Genomic DNA, 16,980 nt, shown 5'->3' on the forward strand with positions numbered 1-16,980 from the left:
CTGTGTGTGTGTGTGTGTGTGTGTGTGTGTGTGTGTGTGTGTGTTTTCAAGGACCAGGAAGAAGCTCACATCTGGACCTGGACCCAGCTGTGTGTCCTTTAGAAGTGACCAGTCCATGGATGTACCCATTGTCTTCAAAGGAGGTCCATCTACTGACCCACAGTGAGTCCACATAAAGAAGGTTGCTGGTTGTCTTCCTGATGGTCCAGGGGCCTCATTTATTGATCCGTTCATAGAACTGGTTCTAAATACATTCAGACCAATGAAATGTAGAATGTGCACCAGTACAAAAAGAATCAGTATTTATGAAGCATGTGGACAGAGGTCGTACACACAGCAGTGTTGATTAATCCCACCTGTTCTAAAGCTAGCACACATTTCATCTCATTTCAATTTGTTGTTTTTTTTTCTCCATATTTCATGACTTTTCCTAATTTGATACAATTGATTAAACATAAGATGATCATGATGATATTTATTCATTGTGATGAACATATATTACACACATTGGTGTAAAACGTGTGTGTTTGTGTGTGTGTGACTTTACATCTCCCCCTCACACACAAAAAACAACCACAAAAACATAAAAAAACCCATAAACTAAAAAATAAATAAATAAAAACTCATCCACTGTTAAAAGAGGAGTGAAACTTTACAGTGAATAACTCCATAGGAATGTGTATGAACTGTGTATGAATGATGGTGGTGGTCAGAGGGGCTGTAGGCACCAAATGGTAGCCACACTTCTGTCAGTCTGCTCTAGGACATCTGTGGCTACAATGTAGCTTACCACCACTAGTATGACTGGTGTGAATGAATAATTGTTTCTGTTGATGCTTTGACTCTATTATTATTATCATTATATAAAGAGATAAAAATAAGTAAATATATATGTCTATGAATGTTCACCAGATCCACTAACTGTAAAAGTGAAAGTTAGTCTTGATGGTGGCGCTAGAGAACAGGTTAATGTTTCATTATCAAGGTTTATTATTTATGGATTCAACAAATAAACAAAGTGTCTGACACTAAGGCCCTATGCTACTAATCTAGATTATTATATCCTGGATTAATCTGTTAGCTTCAACTAACCAAACACTCCCTGTCAGAGAGAAGCTGTCCTACGAAGGTCGATAACAACACACTAATTATAGCCAAGTGTTTTCAGTCTGGGTACGTGCACATTCACATGAAAGCGGTGGAGCTAGCATTGTCTGACCGATCACTACAATGGAGAAAACTGGCAGAGTGTCTTTACAGGAGGAACATCTAATGATCTTATACTTACTGTATGAAAGGAGCTTCTTTTTATAAATAACATTTTATTGATTGATGGATTAAATAAATATCATGAATTTATATCCATGATGACTGTGAATAGCAACAGTAGTGCAGCGCACCAGGAGGCGGAGCTTTTATATTCCCTCAGATCTGATCCACTTCATAATCTGGTCTGACCAGGTCAGGTGTTACTGAAGTTTAAAATGATGAATAATTAAAATCCATAATTCAGACCAACAACAACACAGTTGTTACAGAAAAGGTAGGAATGAAAGAACCCAGACAGGAAGCTGCTGATACTGTTAATGTGTAAAAGTGTGAGATTATTTATGATATTAATCTATTAGATGGAATATCACATTTAATGGATTATCATAAATAATCTCATGCTTTTACACATTCACAGTCAGCTGATGAAGCCTGTGTCTAGATCTGTATGTGTGGACGAGTGAGGTCATAAATTAATTAATTCATTGAATTAATATATGATAGTAATACAGTATATAATATATAATATATACAGTATGCAGCTTGGAGTCAAAAAGTCATTTACCTACAGGGACACCACAGTGTATTGTGTAGTATCTTGAATGGTTTCCATGATAATAAGGCAGTTGATGATTGACTATTGTCTAAAGTCTACACTCTGTGTGTGTGTGTGTGCGTGTGCGTGTGTTATTATTCTTTAATCCTGACATTTCTTATTGTGTACATTGTGTTAAAGTTTTGGTATATTTGTAGTTTGTTCATTTCTCTAGTGGTGTTTGCTTTGTCGTTTCTACTAGAGTTTCTAGTAGATAGTTTATTACATTTGCAGTTTTTATTATTATTATTCCCTCTTGCTTTAACTACTCTTGCATTTTCAACAAGTTTGGTGTCAAACTGTTCAAATAATTTAATTTATGCTGTTTTAAATAATGTCTAACTTTTCAACTTTTTTTAAAAAACTTTAACTTTTTAACTTCTCATTTTTCATCCACATTTTAAACGTTTTAAACTTTTAACAGTGAACTTCAGCTGTTCATCCATTCTTCAACTGATTTCAACCTTTAACATGTTCATCTGTCTGTTCACTTTCAGATAAAACAATCAACACATTTCAGCTTTTATCAACTTTTTCAATGCGAGGCAATTGCTAACACTAGGCTAATGCAAAAGTTAATGCTAATGCTAAGCTAATACAGTGCCAGCACCTGCATCCTCACTTATATTTTATTCAGGAAATGTAAATATTCTAGTTTTCATTGTTTAGTAGTGAATGTGTTGTTTTCTTTTCCCTGGGATCCTCAGCATTACCTCCTCTTCTTCATGGTTAGCCTTAGCACTGATCATCTTATACTCTGTTCATTTTATTCCCTTTTTGTATGAATGCAGTTTTTAATGGTTTTTGTAATAAAGTCACTTTTGAAAAGGGACCATGTTAACATACAGGCCTGAGTGCCTTGTGTTTCGTTGGGTGAAAGTCCAAAGGTGGCGTTGTCCTCCATTTTTGTCCACATACTGGTGCCACACTGTATGCACCAATCTGCTTTTTTCACCTCCGATACCAATATCTGGTGTTTCCTATTGGCCGATACCGATCCGATACATATTTGAATTACAGTCAGTGCATTTAACAATGTAAAATTAAATAACGAAGAATCTGAAATTGAGAGAAAAAAAAGCTTAGCTAGCTTGGTTGGTAAACATTAAAAATAATGTTTACCAACTAAACCAATTTAAAATGGTTTAGTAGAGCATTTAGCATCACAGTGTGTAGCATTTAGCGTTAGCATCACAGCGTGAAGCATTTAGCATTAGCATCACAGTGTGTAGCATTTAACGTTAGCATCACAGTGTGTAGAATTTAGCGTTAGCATCACAGCGTGTAGCATTTAACGTTAGCATCACAGTGTGTAGCATTTAGCGTTAGCATCACAGTGTGTAGCATTTAGCGTTAGCATCACAGTGTGTAGCATTTAGCGTTAGCATCACAATGTGTAGCACTAACTCTCATCCAGTCAGTGTGCTGTTAAACTTCAGAGCTCCAGATATTTGTTGTGAAACTCAAAGCTTTGACATCTTTTATCTTCCCTAATGTGTGTTTTCACTCTTTACCATGATACTCAGGTAGTGCTGTCTGTCTCACACTCATATTTTCAGCTCATCATCTCATGACGTGGAGATGGATCAGGACACGGTGAAAGAACAACATGAGATCCAGACTGAAGATCAGAGGTGAGACCACGTCAGAGCTCAGCACTCACACCTCTGTACATCAGTGTACAAACATTTTTCCTTGAAAAATAAGTTCAATATTATATATATATATATATATTCAAATCTGTTCATTTTAACATTGAACATTTAGTCTGAACTGGATAATTTGTGTGTGTGTGTGTGTGTGTGTGTGTGTGTGTGTGTGTGTGTGTGTGTGTGTGTGTGTGTGTGTGTGTGTGTGTGTGTGTGTGTGTGTGTGTGTGTGTGTGTGTGTGTGTGTGTGTGTGTGTGTGTGTGTGTGTGTGTGTGTGTGTGTGTGTGTGTGTGTTTTTTTTTTCAAGGACCAGGAAGCAGCTCACATCTGAACCTGGACCCAGCTGTGTGTCCTTTAGAAGTGACCAGTCCATGGATGTACCCATTGTCTTCAAAGGTGGTCCATCTACTGACCCACAGTGAGTCCACATAAAGAAGGTTGCTGGTTGTCTTCCTGATGGTCCAGGGGCCTCATTTATTGATTCGTTCATAGAAGTGGTTCTAAATACGTTCAGACCAATGAAATGTAGAATGTGCACCAGTATAAAAAGAATCAGTATTTATGAAGCGTGTGGACAGAGGTCGTACACACAGCAGTGTTGATTAATCTCACCTGTTCTAAAGCTAGCACACATTCAGGCTCATTTCAATTTGTTGTTTTTTTTTCTCCATATTTCATGACTTTTCCTAATTTGATACAATTGATTAAACATAAGATGATCATGATGATATTTATTCATTGTGATGAACATATATTACACACATTGGTGTAAAACGTGTGTGTGTGTGTGTGTGTGTGTGTGTGTGTGTGTGTGTGTGTGTGTGTGTGTGTGTGTGTGTGTGTGTGTGTGTGTGTGTGTGTGTGTGTGTGTGTGTGTGTGTGTGTGTGTGTGTGTGTGTGTGTGTGTGTGTGTGTGTGTGTGTGTGTGTGTGTGTGTGTGTGTGTGTGTGTGTGTGTGTGTGTGTGTGTGTGTGTTTTCAAGGACCAGGAAGCATCTCGCATCTGGACCTGGACCCAGCTGTGTGTTTTTTAGAAGTGACCAGTCCATGGATGTACCCATTGTCTTCAAAGGAGGTCCATCTACTGACCCACAGTGAGTCCACATAAAGAAGGTTGCTGGTTGTCTTCCTGATGGTCCAGGGGCCTCATTTATTGATCATAGAACTGGTTCTAAATACGTTCAGACCAATGAAATGTAGAATGTGCACCAGTACAAAAAGAATCAGTATTTATGAAGCGTGTGGACAGAGGTCGTACATACAGCAACTTTTCTTAATTTGATACAATTGATTAAACATAAGATGATCATGATGATATATTTTCATTGTGATGAACATGTATTACACACATTGGTGTAAAACGTGTGTGTGTGTGTGACTTTACATCCCTACACCTGCAGGAGTTGATATATGACATTGTAAAGTAAATCTAATATTTAATTTTTTCATTTTCAAACATGTGAAACCCCTCACACACAAAAAAACAACCACAAAAACAAAAAACCCATAAACTAAAAAATAAAGAAAGAAAAACTCTGCCACTGTTAAAAGAGGAGTGAAACTTTATAGTGAATAACTCCATAGGAATGTGTATGAACTGTGTATGAATGATGGTGGTGGTCAGAGGGGCCGTAGGCACCAAATGGTAGCCACACTTCTGTCAGTCTGCCCCAGGGCACCTGTGGCTACAATGTAGCTTGCCACCAGTAGTATGCCTGGAGTGAATGAATAATGGTTTCTGTTCACGCTTTCAGTTATTATTATTATTATTATTATTATTATTATTGTTGTTATGTACTAGTACAGTGCCCGTCGGAAGTATGTATTCATGCGGGTGCAAAATGTGGGTGCAATTTTCCTGGTTTAATTCTACAGTGAGGCAAAAAAAGTATTTAGTCAGCCACCAGTTGTGCAAGTTCTCCCACTTAAAATGATGACAGAGGTCTGTAATTTTCATCATAGGTACACTTCAACTGTGAAAGACAAAAAAAATCCAGGAATTCACATTGTAGGATTTTTAAAGAATTTAATTGTAAATTATGGTGGAAAATAAGTATTTGGTCAATAACAAAAATTCAACTCAATACTTTGTAATATAACCTTTGTTGGCAATAACAGAGGTCAAACGATCCGAGGTCTTGACCAGGTTTGCACACACAGTAGCTGGTATTTTGGCCCATTCCTCCATGCAGATCTTCTCGAGAGCAGTGATGTTTTGGGGCTGTCGCCGAGCAACACGGACTATCAACTCCCTCCACAGATTTTCTATGGGGTTGAGGTCTGGAGACTGGCTAGGCCACTCCAGGACTTTCAAATGCTTCTTTCGGAGCCACTCCTTCTTGGCCCGGGCGGTGTGTTTGGGATCATTGTCATGCTGGAAGACCCAGCCACGTTTCATCTTCAAAGCTCTCACTGATGGAAGGAGGTTTTGGCTCAAAATCTCACGATACATGGTCCCATTTATTCTTTCCTTAACACGGATCAGTCATCCTGTCCCCTTAGCAGAAAAACAGCCCCAAAGCATGATGTTTCCACCCCCATGCTTCACAGTAGGTATGGTGTTCTTGGGATGCAACTCAGTATTCTTCTTCCTCCAAACACGACGAGTTGAGTTTATACCAAAAAGTTCTATTTTGGTTTCATTTGACCACATGACATTCTCCCAATCCTCTGCTGTATCATCCATGTGCTCTCTGACAAACTTCAGACGGGCCTGGACATGCACTGGCTTAAGACGGGGGACACGTCTGGCACTGCAGGATTTGATTCCCTGTCGGCGTAGTGTGTTACTGATGGTAACCTTTGTTACTTTGGTCCCAGCTCTCTATAGGTCATTCACCAGGTCCCCCGTGTGGTTCTGGGATTTTTGCTCACCATTCTCATGATCATTTTGACCCCACGGGATGAGATCTTGCGTGGAGCCCCAGATCGAGGGAGATTATCAGTGGTCTTGTATGTCTTCCATTTTCTGATAATTGCTCCCACAGTTGATTTTTTCACACCAAGCTGCTTGCCTATTGTAGATTCACTCTTCCCAGTCTGGTGCAGGTCTACAATTCTTTTCCTGGTGTCCTTCGACAGCTCTTTGGTCTTGGCCATAGTGGAGTTTGGAGTCTGACTGTTTGAGGTTGTGGTCAGGTGTCTTTTATACAGATAACGAGTTCAAACAGGTGCCATTAATACAGGTAACGAGTGGAGGACAGAAGAGCTTCTTAAAGAAGAAGTTACAGGTCTGTGAGAGACAGATCTTTCTTGTTTGAAGTGATCAAATACTTATTTTCCATCATAATTTACAAATAAATTCTTTAAAAATCCTACAATGTGAATTCCTGGATTTTTTTTCACATTCTGTCTCTCACAGTTGAAGTGTACCTATGATGAAAATTACAGACCTCTGTCATCATTTTAAGTGGGAGAACTTGCACAATTGGTGGCTGACTAAATACTTTTTTGCCCCACTGTATGGGACGTGCATGACTTCATCATCACTTTTATATTTTTTTGTATCGTGTATTTTTCTGTAACGTATGTTTTTTGGAGTCGTGTGTATTTGTGTATATTTCTGTTGTCTTTTTGTGCATAAATGTTTGCTGTTTTTTATTTTAATTTTTTTTTGTAATGTATGTTTTTTTGGAGTCATGTATTTTTGTATAATTACTGTTTTTGTTGCTATTGTAGTGTGATTTAGGAGTAATTTTGTGCATTTTTTGTATAAATATTTAGTTTTGTGTATTTTGAGCCATTTTCGTATTTTTCTGTTAATGTATTTTTTTGAAGTAGAGTACAGTGCCCGTCGGAAGTATGTATTCATATAGTGGGAGCTTAAGAAGAGTTGTCAATTATGGGCATAATAATAACAACATACTCTGTAACATTATAAAGGGGTATATTTGCAGGTGCAAAGTAAAATAGTGTGCAATTTCCCTGGTTTAATTCTATGAGACATGCGCATGATAAATGTGTTGTTTTTTTATTTTAAGTCATTTTTATATTTTTTTCGTTTGGTGTATTTTTCACCAAACACACAGACGGTGATCGATAGTGAAGCACACCTGATCGGTGTGTGTGTGTGACTCTCTACCTTGGACACAAATGTCCTCCGTTGGTTCTCTCTCACACGCACGCTGCTGAGAAATGTGCAGCTTTCAACACAGCAGCCATTGCCGTCAATAACTTCAGGGTGAGGTCTGTCCGGTCTAAATAGCGAATGGTCAAACTAACATGAAAATAAAATTTTCGAAATGTCATCACCAAATGAAGAACAGTAAAAAAGTATTTTTCCTCAAAAGAGAAAAGAGAAGTCCACGGGAGCTTGTGCACGCACCGTAAGTGAGCTGTGCAGTGAAATAGATATACAGTGAAGAAAATAAGTATTTGAACACCCTGCTATTTTGCAAGTTCTCCCACTTAGAAATCATGGAGGGGTCTGGAATTTTCATGGAAGGTGCATGTCCACTGTATGAGAGATGACCTAAAAAGAAAAATCCAGAAATCACAATCTATGATTTTTTTAACAATGTATTCGTGTGATACAGCTGAAAATAAGTATTTGAACACCTGTCTATCAGCTAGAATTCTGACCCTCAAAGACCTGTTAGTCCGCCTTTAAAAGTCCTCCTCCACTCCACTGTATTATCCTGAATCAGATGCACCTGTGTGAGGTCGTTAGCTGCATAAAGACACCTGTCCACCCCATACAATCAGTAAGACCCAAACAGTCAGCATGGCTAAGAGCAAAGAGCTGTCCAAAGACACCAGAGACAAAATTGTACAACTCCACAAGGCTGGAAAGGGCTACGGAGAAATTGCAAAGCAGCTTGGTGAAAAAAGGTCCACTGTTGGAGCAATCATTAGAAAATGGAAAAAGCTAAACATGACGGACAATCTCAATCGGAGTGGAGCCCCATGCAAGATATCACCTCGTGGGGTCTCAATGATGCTAAGAAAGGTGAGGAATCAGCCCAGGACTACACGGCAGGACATGGTCAATGACCTGAAAAGAGCTGGGACCACTGTTTCCATGGTCACTGTTGGTAATACACTAAGACGTCATGGTTTGAAATCATGCACGGCACGGAAGGTTCCCCTACTTAAACCAGCACATGTTAAGGCCCGTCTTAAGTTTGCCAATGACCATTTGGATGATCCAGAGGAGTCATGGGAGAAAGTTTTGTGGTCAGATGAGACCAAGATTGACCTTTTTGGTCATAATTCCACTGTGCGTGTTTGGAGGAAGAAGAATGATGCGTACCATCCCAAGAACACCATCCCTACTGTGAAGCATGGGGGTGGTAGCATCATGCTTTGGGGGTGTTTTTCTGCTCATGGGACAGGACGACTGTACTGTATTAAGGAGAGGATGACTGCAGCCATGTATTGTGAGATATTGGCCAAAAACCTCCTTCCCTCAGTCAGATCATTGAAGATGAGTCGTGGCTGGATCTTCCAACATGACAATGACCCAAAGCACACAGCCAGGAAAACCAAGGAGTGGCTTCGTAAGAAGCATATCAAGGTTCTGGAGTGGCCTAGCCAGTCTCCAGACCTAAATCCAATTGAAAATCTTTGGAGGGAGCTGAAAGTCCGTGTTACTCTGCGACAGCCCAGAAAGCTGACTGATCTAGAGAAGATCTGTGTGGAGGAGTGGGCCAAAATCCCTCCTGCAGTCTGTGCAAACCTGGTGAAGAACTACAGGAAACGTTTGACCTCTGTAATTGCAAACAAAGGCTACTCTACCAAATATTAACGTTGGTGTTCAAATACTTATTTTCAGCTGTATCACACGAATAAAATGTTAAAAAATCATAGATTGTGATTTCTGGATTTTTCTTTTTAGGTTATCTCTCATACAGTGGACATGCACCTTCCATGAAAATTCCAGACCCCTCCATGATTTCTAAGTGGGAGAACTTGCAAAATAGCAGGGTGTTCAAATACTTATTTTCTTCACTGTAGATGATGCTCTAGCGCCCCCTCACACCCTGAGGTCAAAAGCTGAATAGGTTTCATTTCGGGGCCGTCCAGAAGTGAAATAAAATTAAAATAAACATTTGGAAATGACCAAATTACTCCAAAATAACAGATACACACACTCGGGGTATTTGGAACAAGTCGACCGAGTTTCAGGTCCAACTAGCACCGCGTCGGGGAGATTTTTGCTCCACACACACACACACACACACACACACACACACACACACAGACGTCCTTTGCTTTTTAGTTAGATGTTACAAAAAAGTACAAGAAATAAGTAAATGAATCTATTGGGGGGGGGGGGGGGTCACCAACATCAGGGAGGAGAGACTTAAGGTAGGAAATAGAAAGGGTGGGGAAGAATAGATTGTTTTACAGTGAGGGTGAGATGTGAAGTTGTAGAATATATTGTGCTTATTATGTTGTGTAATCAAGCCAGTATAGTGACAAGTGTGAAGCTTAGCTATAATGGTGGTGGCTGTGGACAGGGGGAATGAGTGAATGGTAGTACCTAAAGCAGGTATTTGGGATTAATGTGTCTGAGGTTAAACCCAATATGAGTTTTATCCCACATCCCAAGGCGTGCCAGTGCATCGTATACTAGTATATGTGAAAAAACCGCTACCGCAAACCCAGGAACTGCCCCGGGCCCGCAGATGCAGCCAGGCCAGCAGAAAGAGCGGGGGCCAGGGAGCCCCAGGCCACCCCCCCACGGCCCAATACTACTAATCTAGATTATTATATCCTGGATTAATCTCTGTTAGCTTCAACTAACCAAACATTCCCTGTCAGAGAGAAGCTGTCCTACGAAGGTCGATTTCAACACGCTAATTGTAGCCAATCGTTTTCAGCCTGGATTCACATGAAAGGGGTGGAGCTAGCAGCGTCAATCACTACAATGGAGAAAACTGGCAGAGCGTCTTTACAGTAGGAACAGTTTATGATTTTACACTTGCTGTATGAAAGGTGCTTCTTTTTAAAAAATAAAATTTGATTGATTGATTAATTAAATATCATGAATTTATATCCATGATGACGGTGAAGAGCAACAATAGTGCTGTGCACCAGGAGGCGGAGCTTTTATACTCCCTCAGATCTGATCCACTTCATAATCTGGTCTGATCAGGTTAAAACGTTGTTTGTTCCTACATGTAACACTATTTTAGTAACAGTTGGTGGCAGCGTGGGTAACATTTGGTTCAGTTTGTCTCAGATAGTGTGAACTGTAGCACCTGGAATACAGTGTGTGATGGCATTAAATAATCTGAAGTTCCTAGTTATTGAATCACCAATAATGAGTGACTAGGAATGTGTGTGAACCTGTTACTCTGATGGTGAGAGGGTCACTGATGGCTGATGGGGACTCTCCGTCATTGGGGTCTTTCTGCGTAGAAACAGCTCTGCAGCAGGTGGAGTAGAGCGGTGTTTGTTGATGGCTGTAGGGCTGTACGTGGAACCAGAGTGTCTCTGTACTGCTGCTCTGAGAAGTTTTAGACAGGCTACGGAGGATTTGGACTGATGGGAATTCAGTCCCAGCAGTGGTGGAGGAGTTTTCCTGGTGGTTGTTTCAGTCGCTCAATTGGACTGAGTTTGTCTCTATAGAGGGCTTCAAAACTATTATGGAGAGTAACCGGAGGAGGGACAATATAAATAAATAATTTCACAGTATTTTCCACCTTTAATGTGACCTAGAACCTGTTGTTACGGCAAGATTTGCGGTTGACCTCATTTGGAGACATGATTTTATAAAAAAGATTTATTAAAACTAAGCAAAAAAAAAAAAAGACGAAGATGGAACAAAGTGAAACAAAAACCAGTGACCGTCCGGCCGGAGGTCCGATGATCGAGAGAGAGACAATTCTGACACATCACGTATATCCCTGCTCAGTCCCCCCTCCCTCCTCCCCCCCAGGAGATAAGCATAGAAAGAGAAGGAGGAGGGAGGGACAGCAGGTGAAAAGAGAGACAGTTTCTCCTTTGGGTCTAAACAACCAGTTCTGTTATCTGCTGGTTGTCAAGGAGACGGAGGTGTGTGCGTGTGTGGTGTTTGTGTGTGTGAATTGATGTGTATGTGGTGTGTATGTGTGCTATGTGAGTGTGTGTACAGAGAATGCCTACGCATCTGGCCCTGAGGTTGTTTTGGGGAACTATGTGAGTGTGTGTAAGCATATCATGTGCTTTGGACAAGGCGGTCTGACCCAGAGCAAAGTTGAAGAAATGAGAATCACACAATGGAAAGTTACCCAAGGCTTAAGGATTAAAAATATGAGTAAATATATTATTAAGCATAACTAGTAATTTCGCCTTAACACTGTACAATGCAATTGAAAAACAAACTGAAACGTTTCAGGGAGGTGAAGTAAAAATAAAAATAAAAACTGAAAGTGTGCACACCCTCTTATACAGACCCTTTATAAAAAATTGAATATCATGGAAAAGTTGTTTAATTTCCATAATTTTATTAAAAAAGTTAAACTTTCATAGATTATAGATTCAGGGTCCACAGTTTTAACAATTTCAAGTATTTGTTTGTTTATTTTTATTCCAATGAAATGCTAAGAGCCCACACATGTCAGCCTAGAGCATCTTGCTAGGCTGCACAGTGACACACATGCTGGTTTGACCATGTCCTCCACCTACCTCCTGACCATTTGACGAAAGCTATTCTACAGTTTGACCCAAGGGCCGCAGATTGGAGACAACCAGGAGGCAAGCCCCGCCCACAATGGGTCAACATCATAGCAGGCGATCTCAGACAACACAGACTTGTTGTGGAGGATGCAGATCTGCTGGTACGGGACCGCCAGCTTTGGAAGAAATTGGTTCACCTGGACCGCCCTCACCGCAGGAGCCCTAGTTAATTAGTTTTGTATGTGTATGGTGTTTTCATAATTATTTATTATTTTTGTATATATATTGTGTTTTAAATGTTTGCCCTATTTAGTGTGGTGTGTTAAAAAGCCAGGAAGAAAAGTGGCCCATTGAGAGTGGTAAGCGCGCCAAATTAAAAAAAAATCAATTTTGATGGACTATGTTTGTTGTTTGAAGTGGTGTTGATGTAAATCTCAGCAAACAGTGGAAGGTGAAAGAGAAAAGGCTTTATAGGAATGGTCTCCAGTGTGTAGGTGAGTCTTAGACAGTGTGTGATCTTCAGATTTGTGAAGGATTGAATCCAAATAAAGCCTCAGTCCAACAGACTTGTTCTCCTGTTCAGTGGAAACATGCTGAGATGTTCCACACGTGAGCTGGGCTCCAAAGGGTGCTCCACACTCACTGTACTGTGGCTCTGTAGGACATCACCCACTGTTACTGATGTTCACATGATGTTAGCAGAGCTTCCTGTGCTTTCCTCCAGCTGCTCCTCAGCATGTCTGAGTGTCTGTGTCTTCTCCACAGCAGCTTGGAGGGTGTGGATGGTTCCTCTGGAGCTGAGCCTGACTCCATCTTTACGGTGTGTACGTCTACAAAGACACTAAACCTGTGTCAGCCTGTGATCAAACCACTGTACACACACACACACACACACACACGCACACGCGCACACACACACACACACGGAGCAGGACTTCACTCATCACCTTTAATGTGTTTGTGTTCCAGCTGCTGGAGGACAACATCATCAGCTTTGTTAAAGCTGAACTCAAACACATGCAGAAGATTGTGGATGGAGATGATCCAGAGTGCTCAGAGAGTCAGATGAAGGGTGAAGATGAGGAGCAGAGGAGGAGCAGGGAGGCCTTTCTGAACATCACACTGTATTTCCTGAAGAGGATGAAGCAGGAGGAGCTGGCTGAGCGTCTGCAGAGCAGTAAGAGCATGTGAACATCTTCACTGTGAGGAACATCACATGAAGGACACAAAGCTGGCTTTTCTTTTTCAAAGCATGATTCAATCAGTCACATTTATTCTGATGAACCATCCAGACTGAGAACATCACACACTTTGATCTCCAATGTTCAACCCTGCTCTGACTTCTCCACTCTAACATTAAGTTTGTCTTCATTCAGGAACAAAGGCTCCTAGATACCAACGTGAGCTGAAGTCCAAGTTGAAGAAGAAATTCCAGTGTGTGTCTGAGGGTGTGGCTAAAGCAGGAAGTCCAACCCTCCTGAAGGAGATCTTCACAGAGCTCTACATCACAGAGGGAGGGGGTGGAGAGGTCAACCAGGAACATGAGGTCATACAGATAGAAACAGCATCCAGGAGATCAGACACAGCAGAAAGAGCCATCACACTAGAAGAGCTCTTTAAAGCACCTCCTGGAAGACCTCGACCAATCAGGACAGTGATGACAAAGGGTGTGGCTGGCATTGGGAAAACACTCTTAACACACAAGTTCACTGTGGACTGGGCTGAAGATAAAGCCCAGCAGGAGGTCCACTTCACATTTCCGCTGACCTTCAGAGAGCTGAACGTGCTGAGAGGGAGGAGCTTCAGCTTGGTGGGACTTGTTGATCACTTCTTCTCTGGAAGCAAAGAACCAGGAATCTGCAGCTTCCAGGACTTCCTGGTTGTGTTCATCTTGGATGGTCTGGATGAGTGTCGGCTCCCTCTGGACTTCCTCAGCACTCAGACCCTGACTGATGTCTCAGAGTCCACCTCAGTGGAGATTCTGCTGATAAACCTCATCAGAGGAGAACTGCTTCCATCAGCCCTCCTCTGGATAACCACACGGCATGCAGCAGCCAATCAGATCCCTCCTGAGTTTGTGGACATGGTGACAGAAGTCAGAGGGTTCACTGACCTTCAGAAGGAGGAGTACTTCAGGAGGAGGTCCACAGATGAGGAGCAGGTCAGCAGGATCATGTCCCACATCAGGACGTGTCGTAGCCTCCACATCATGTGCCACATCCCGCTCTTCTGCTGGATCACTGCTACAGTTCTGGAGGACATGTTGAAGAGTAGAGAGGAGGGAGAGTTGCCCAGGACTCTGACTCAGATCTACAGCCACTATGTGGTCCTTCAGAACAAAGTCAAGATGGTGAAGTTTGATGGAGGAGCTGCCACAGATCCACACTGGAGTCCACAGAACAGGGAGATGATAGAGTCTCTGGGAAAACTGGCTTTTGAGCAGCTGCAGAAAGGAAAGCTGATCTTCTATGAGAGTGACCTGACAGAGTGTGGTATGGACCTCAGAGCAGCCTCAGTGTGCTCAGGAGTGTTCACACAGGTCTTCATAGAGGAGAGCAGCCTGTACCAGGACAAGGTGTTCACCTTCATCCACCTGAGCCTTCAGGAGTTTCTGGCTGCTCTTCACGTCCATCAGACCTTCATCAGCTCTAAAGTCAACCTGCTGGAACATCAACCACAGAATAAGTCATGGATGCTTTTATTTCAAAAACCAATTCTGAACCTTCCCCATAGTGGAGGTCAGCCTGACTTAAACCTTCTCCATCAGAGTGCTGTGGACGAGGCCTTACGGAGTCCAAATGGACACTTGGACTTGTTCCTCCGCTTCCTGCTGGGTCTTTCACTGCCGACCAATCAGAGGCTCCTACAAGGCCTGCTGACACAAACAGGAAGTGACTCACAGACCAATCAGATAACAGTTAAATACATCAAGAAGAAGCTGAGTGAGAGTTTGTCCACAGAGAGAAGCATCAACCTGTTCCACTGTCTGAATGAAGTGAATGATCACTCTCTGCTGGAGCAGATCCAAGAGTCCATGAGATCAGGACATCTCTCCACAGAGGAACTGTCTCCTGCTCAGTGGTCAGCTCTGGTCTTCATCTTACTGTCATCACAAGAACATCTGGATGTCTTTGACCTGAAGAGATTCTCTCCTTCAGAGGAGGCTTTTCTGAAGCTGCTCCCAGTGATCAAAGCCTCCAAGAAAGTTGAGTATGTGACTTTAGAAGAACATGTCTTTAATTCTGTCACAGACAAACATCTGTAAGGTTTTTCTGATTCTTCATCAGGTTGAGTTCCTGTGGTCTCTCAGAGAGAAGCTGTGCAGCTCTGTCCTCAGTCCTCAGCTCTCAGTTTTCCAGTGTGAAACATCTGGACCTGAGTAACAATGATCTGCAGGATTCAGGAGTGAAGCTGCTGTGTGAAGGACTGAAGAGTCCTCACTGTAAACTGGACTCTCTCAGGTCAGTGGATCACATGTTCCATCAACATTGTCCTGTTCCTCGTCTCCTCACTTGTTTCCTGAGTTGTGGATGTTTTTCTGAATCCAGTCTGTCAGGTTGTGTCATCACAGAGGTGGGCGGGGCTTCTCTGGCAGCAGCTTTGAGCTCCAACTCCTCCAGTGTGAGAGAGCTGGACCTGAGCTACAACCATCCAGGAGACTCAGCAGTGAAGCTGCTCTCTCAGAGACTGAACACTTTGAGGTGAGACACATCACAGCAGCTCATCACATGTTCACATCAATCCCCATCACATGTGTGACAGAGAGCTGTATCAGAGGAATGTGATGAAGGTGTGAGAGGTGGGACACTAAAGGAGGAGGACTGGGACAGGTTAGAGGGATGAAGGACAGAGATAAGAAGGTAGTGTGGAGTGAGGAGAGGCTAATGGAGAACTATGAGGAGCTGATGAAGGAATGAGAGAGAAGATCATAGGAGGTGGAACCAATCAGTGAGGATTGTGTTCATATAAAAATATAAATATAGCTTATGAAATTACATTTAAATCTTTTCTCTGACACAAAATTAGGGATGGATAAATTACTGCCCGAATACTTAAATAAATGATTGCATTTCCAGCTGTGAATGTTACTAATCACTAAAAATCAAAACCAATGTTTCAAATATTCAATCAATTAAAGGTAGAGTAGGGGAATTTTTCCTGATACACTTTTTAAGTTTTTGGTTGAAATTTTCTTAATGTTCTGACAGAAATTGAGATCTTATGTTCTCTGAAAAAGGAACAAATACAATCCATCATGTGTAGCAGCTGTAAACCTGTAAAAACTTTGACCAATGAAAAAATATGGTTAGTTTTTTTATTAACCAATCACGTCTCTCTGTCTCCCTGCTCGTTCTCCACCCCTCGCGTGCACAAGCCCACACTCAGAGTACGTCATTGGTGACAGACTTAAAGCAGAGTTTTTGATCATGTTTTTTTAACATACAGTATATGATAAAGTTTTGTGTTTACTTACTGCTGAATGAGACGACGTAGTTTCTACACAATACAAACGATGAGCTTAGATCCACTTCTGCAGCAGCAGTGCTAATGCATGTGAGTGAGACAGAGCACAGAGGGGAGGGGGGTAAGCTACATTCAAAATCATGCTAGCTTTCAAAAATCACCTACCCTGCCTTTGAAATATGAAAATATTTATTTCATTGTTACATTCCAACAATGCATAATATAAAATAAAATAATACAATGTTTAACTTGACCTACTCATACAATTATTAAAACAGAAACATGTATGTTTTTAAAATGTTTTAAATTTATTTCAAACTGTAGACTTATGTTATAAACATCAGTTTTTGAGCTAACTCTGGTGTTCAGTACCTGAGATTTCATACAGAGAGACATAGT

At 41.4% G+C, this 16,980-nt stretch overlaps 1 protein-coding gene across 1 annotated transcript in view; it reads left to right on the forward strand.

The window, feature by feature from the left end:
* The window catches only part of LOC114458560 (protein NLRC3-like), a 32,606-nt gene that overhangs the window by 7,716 nt on the left and 7,910 nt on the right, over positions 1-16,980 (forward strand). The window contains exons 3-8 of the mRNA XM_028440977.1: positions 52-162; positions 3,424-3,498; positions 3,822-3,932; positions 4,497-4,566; positions 13,243-13,294; positions 13,494-15,289. Coding sequence (XP_028296778.1) covers positions 116-162; positions 3,424-3,498; positions 3,822-3,932; positions 4,497-4,566; positions 13,243-13,294; positions 13,494-15,289 — 2,151 coding nt within the window. The 5' untranslated portion in view covers positions 52-115. The remainder of the gene's footprint in view (positions 1-51; positions 163-3,423; positions 3,499-3,821; positions 3,933-4,496; positions 4,567-13,242; positions 13,295-13,493; positions 15,290-16,980) is intronic.

Source organism: Gouania willdenowi, unplaced genomic scaffold (genome assembly GCF_900634775.1).
Source record: "Gouania willdenowi unplaced genomic scaffold, fGouWil2.1 scaffold_129_arrow_ctg1, whole genome shotgun sequence".
NCBI classification, from domain to species: domain Eukaryota; kingdom Metazoa; phylum Chordata; class Actinopteri; order Blenniiformes; family Gobiesocidae; genus Gouania; species Gouania willdenowi.